The sequence below is a fragment of the Euphorbia lathyris genome, chromosome 5 (genome assembly GCF_963576675.1).
Source record: "Euphorbia lathyris chromosome 5, ddEupLath1.1, whole genome shotgun sequence".
NCBI classification, from domain to species: domain Eukaryota; kingdom Viridiplantae; phylum Streptophyta; class Magnoliopsida; order Malpighiales; family Euphorbiaceae; genus Euphorbia; species Euphorbia lathyris.
The window spans coordinates 60,316,130-60,320,789 of NC_088914.1; the positions used below are offsets into that span (position 1 = coordinate 60,316,130).

A 4,660-nucleotide genomic window follows, 5' to 3' on the forward strand; every position below is an offset into this window, starting at 1 on the left:
TATGCATTTTTTTAATCGAATTTAATATTCATGCAACTGGCCTCCAAATATTTTTTCCAAAAATTGTTATTGTTATATACATAGAAACGGGTGAAGTAGTATGTTATTAAAAAAACTAGTTCACAAGATTACAAAAAGTTACAAATCAACTTTTTAATTATTCCTCCCTACAGTTTCTCCATTCCAAGTGAAAGTAGAAGACTATGCCCTGGCACTCCCCATTTAGCAGTGCAATATGATAACCTTGTACATATAAAATCCTTTATTTTATGCAGTAACCACAATTTATTAACAGCATCAACACCATCCCATCATTGTTGAAACCATGAGCGCAGATAATAAAGTTATACATTCATTAGCTCTTTTTCCTCATGCCTCTAGACATCATCATCATCAAATTCAACTACAACAGTTCAGCATTCGTGCAAATACCATCCTAAAACAATGATGAAAATGGCTCCCTATGCCGTACACTATACAGCTCGCTCATCCTCCCTGTCGCTCTTTCACCTTGTATTTTCTTTGCGGCGAACATATCGGGTTCTGTCATTGTATCTGGGTCTGTCATTTGCTCTTTGTGGCTGTGGCTCCACCCTTCTCTGCCTTTCTGGAGATCTTTGAACTATCTCCCCATTTACAAACAACTCAGCTGCAACAAGTATAAAGATTAAAGGATGCGTACAACTAGAAAGTTTAATTTAAACACACACAAAACACTGCTTCAATAAGGTAGAAAGTTGATTTATCCCCATGGTTGAGATCTCATGAACACAACTCATCCCTATAACAAGTAGCTTTGCAAATTCAAGGACATCTGCATGGTGTTCAAACCCTCAACACACAGCCAATTGTGCGGTTCAAAAAATATTTATTACTTCAACTCATATAATTGGAATGAAGGCACCCATTTTACATATCAGTAAATTACAATATGAGGAAAAAAGAAAAGGTGGAGTGGGATCTACATTGATTCTAGTACTGTATAAATGTGACATTCCAACACTAGAATCGCACGTTACAATGAGTAACATCAATATATGCTCTCCTATCATTCTGCAACCTCATTGAAAATAAGAAGAGAACAGATAAAGAGAGAACATTAGTGTGAGTCCATTAGCATTCAAAACTAGACATCACCCACTTGAGGTTACTAGCTTTGCCAAGATGGACTAACATAGAATAGCAGACTTATGAAAAATTGTAAACAAAAATGGATCTTACGTGTCATAGTAAGTGCACAAAGCAGGTGGTCTTTAAGGGTAACATTTGTATGTCAGTACTTTTATTCGCTGTTCTGTACTGACATATAAATACCACCCTTCAAGACCACTTGATTTGTACAGATGGGGGAAGGAAGGAATAGGCTTGAGGATAGAAAGTATATACCTCAAACACACTATATGTTTTTAAAACTTATGTAAAACCTCAAATGATTCAACAACTACATCAAGCATAAGGAGAATTTAAGAGATACTGAGGTTTATTTGATATGAGTCCATTAGCATTCAAAGCTAGACATTAACCACTTAGGTTTTTTAGCTTTGCCAAGATGGACTGATGTAGAACGCATCAATTGATTAAAACACAAATAGAAAAAAGGGCATCCACCATTGATTTTAAAACTGATGTAAAACCTCAAATGATTCAACAACTCTATCAAGCATAAGGAGAATTTAAGAGATACTGAGGTTTATTTGATGTGAGTCCATTAGCAATCAAAGCTAGACATTAACCACTTGGGTTTTCTTAGCTTTGCCAAGATGGACTGATGTAGAACGCAAAATTGATTAAAAAACAAATAGAAAAAAGGGCATGCACCATTGTTTTATTACTATCAAACCAAGTATCTGCATGGAAACAATGATTACTAAACCTTGTAATAAATGCAAATCCAGCTCATAAAGATAGAAGAGGTAATGAGAAAAAAATTGGAACAAGCACCATTGCAGTAAAACAAAGAAAAGGCCCTCAGTAACCAAAATACAATGTGTTCTGGACGTGGAGGGTTAAACTTAATGCTGATTCTAATGTAAAACATCATACAAGGATGCATTATAGTTACTCATAAATTAGGACAATCAGGAGTAACATTTGAGAAGACATGGACTTTCCCAAGAAATGCAACATCAAATAGAAGAGTCAAAAATTAATTTCCATGGAAATTAGAGATTGAAGAAGTGAATTGCGCATAATACAAGACTTTGTAGGAGAAAGAATCCTTGTAACAAGGAGCAAAAGAAAAGACAAAAAAAAAAGATTAAAAAGACAGTTTTGCTTTTTGAATTTCAAGAACCAATTACTATTAAATGTTGAATATTATGATGATACCAGAGTTTGCATATCTTATTGCAGAAGCTAAATCTCTTTATTCATAATGATTAATACACACAAGTACTAAGAGCATGTCTAGTGGTGTTTACAAAATTTTGGTGCCACCTAGGCACAAATTACACCACACTAGAGCCTTTGGTATTTTAATATTTTGTAGGGTAAAAAAAATGTTAATTAATAAAACTAGAATGAAAATGAAATTGTCCACATAAAGTCAGTGTTATAAAACCGGCTATAAAGGGTGGCATTCAAGACAATCTAAAGTTTGTCTACCCAAAACATTGCTGGAATCACACAACCAGAGGCACCTGACGCAACTGGCACATGTATTACACAGGTCAGATATCAGGCACCTCCATGTATGATTCCAGTGTGCAAAAGAGTAATTGAAGTAAAGGGGGGAGAATTGGTTGTTACTGATTTTAGTAACAAACTTAATTAGGTAACAACCATTCAAATGGTTGGTTGTTACTTTTTGGATCAAAGTAACAAGGAAATATCCTCCATTAAACCTGCTGTAACTAGAACAGAATGTAGCATATTTAAAAGCTAGTTGTGCTTAGAAGGAAAGGACACAAAAATGCCACAATAAAAGTATTTCATCCCTACTGATCTGCAGTTCACTGAATATAGAAAGACAGAACAGTTTAGAATGAACTTTTGATGTAAGTCCATTAGCATTCAAAGCCAAATATTGCATCATTTGGCTTTGCCAAGATGGACTATATATTAAAGGAAGACTGAACAATGTAATCACGTTGTTTCCAAAAGTTACTAGTTCAAAATCATTATTTACAGCCAGAAGAAGATACCATCCCTGAAGAATGAAATCATGTAGTTTACATGATATACAAGACAATGCAAGGTAAAATGAACTCTGAAAGCATAAATATTGAAAGCAATAAAGAGAATTAACAGAAATGCTGATTTAAAAACTTGAGTGGAACATATGAGTACATAACAATTTCTAAAATGTGACACACAAACAATTAACTTCAATTAGACTAGCCATCACACAGACTTTAAAGAGGAGTATATTAAATATATCAGCACATCTAACAAAAACCAAAGAAGAACAAAAGAAAAGAATTATTCGTTTTGCACTGTCACTCTAGAAGTGCTGAAGCTTACTTACCACCATAGTCCTTGTACTCAGGATCAACATAAGAATCAGGTAGGACAAACAACACACCAGGTACGCCTGTTCACCAACGAAAGAACATCCAATTCAACAAAATCAAATGTAACAGCTATTTAGAGAACAAATTCATTAAATAAAGCTAGGAAAAGAATAAAAAAGACCTTCGAGCTTGTTTGCGGTCTCCTCGTCAAGCTCACAGCCGAATCCAAAATACCTTTCACATGAAACATTGTATATCTTCCTTTTAGCTTCCTCCTCACTGACATAACACAACAAACAATGTAAAGACCACATTTCAGATCAGCCCCGTTTACTAAAACCCAAACAAAGATGGAAAAAAATTATGAAATGATTTACCTTCCAACAATTTTAGCTAGGGTTTGAACATAACAATCAAGCATTTGCTGCTTAGTGGCCCCTTCTCCACCAGGCTTATCCATAACAATAAGCCAGTGCTCGTAATCACATCCAGGAAATAGTGGAGCCATCTCATTGGGCGGGCGGTCACTGAAGCTTGACCCAGAATTCAAGGGAGAGTAAGCCTCTCCAGCGCGGTTAACCCGGCACCGAATCGAAGTAAAAAGGGTGGGATTGCGAGATTTGACAGAGTGAACAGCATGAGAGAGTGGAAGTAATGATCGGCGGCCGAGAAGCAAAGAAGGTGGAGAAGGAAGGTGAGTCAATGCAGGCATGGTTGTGGAGGAGAGGAAGCGTTTAGGGAGGAGAAAGGAGAAAGTGAGGTGGCGATTGATGGTAGAACGAACTAGGGTTTGAGCCATTGTATTTTGGGGGAAAATGAGAGGAAATCAGGGTTTATATAGAAAAATAAGTGTTTTTGGATGGGTTGTAGATAACGACAGGATATTATGGGTTTCCTATTACATTTCGATTCTCTCCCTCCTAAACGGTTCTTTGGACTTCAAAATGGGCTGGGCCTTTCGTTACTTGACTTCTTAGGTTTCGAAGTTGGATCTCAACTTTATGTCTTAATAAATGTGGATTAGCTCCAATTTCACACTTCCAGCCCCGAAAAAAGACGTAACTGCCCTTTAACCAAAAATTGAAAATTTCAAACCCTCCTGAACTCTCTCAAACTCTCCCAAATACATTTTGATCCGAAATCAAAGACAACACGTTTGATGGAGAGCAATCCGTTATCACCGGGAAGAGACGAGAGTGACGTTGTCC

The 4,660-nt window shown here is 36.3% G+C and overlaps 1 protein-coding gene across 1 annotated transcript; it reads right to left on the reverse strand.

The window, feature by feature from the left end:
• Nucleotides 1-236: 236 nt before the first annotated feature.
• On the reverse strand, nucleotides 237-4,273 carry LOC136229231 (multiple organellar RNA editing factor 2, chloroplastic-like). Its single transcript, XM_066017872.1, has 4 exons — nucleotides 3,830-4,273; nucleotides 3,634-3,731; nucleotides 3,467-3,532; nucleotides 237-649 (listed from the first exon to the last, which is right to left on the reverse strand). The coding sequence occupies exons 1-4, from the start codon at nucleotides 4,249-4,251 to the stop codon at nucleotides 507-509; spliced, it is 729 nt and encodes a 242-aa protein (XP_065873944.1). The 5' UTR covers nucleotides 4,252-4,273; the 3' UTR covers nucleotides 237-506.
• Between the last annotated feature and the right edge of the window lie 387 nt (nucleotides 4,274-4,660).

What these genes read in the sequence shown, in the direction of transcription:
- LOC136229231 (XM_066017872.1), bottom strand. Translation starts at nt 4,251, where the DNA reads ATGGCTCAAACCCTAGTTCGTTCTACCATCAATCGCCACCTCACTTTC. An exon ending in GACCGCAAACAAGCTCGAAG is followed by an intron (nt 3,533 to 3,633) that starts GTCTTTTTTATT and finishes GTTGGTGAACAG; the next exon opens with GCGTACCTGGTGTGTTGTTT. An exon ending in TGAGTACAAGGACTATGGTG is followed by an intron (nt 650 to 3,466) that starts GTAAGTAAGCTT and finishes TACTTGTTGCAG; the next exon opens with CTGAGTTGTTTGTAAATGGG.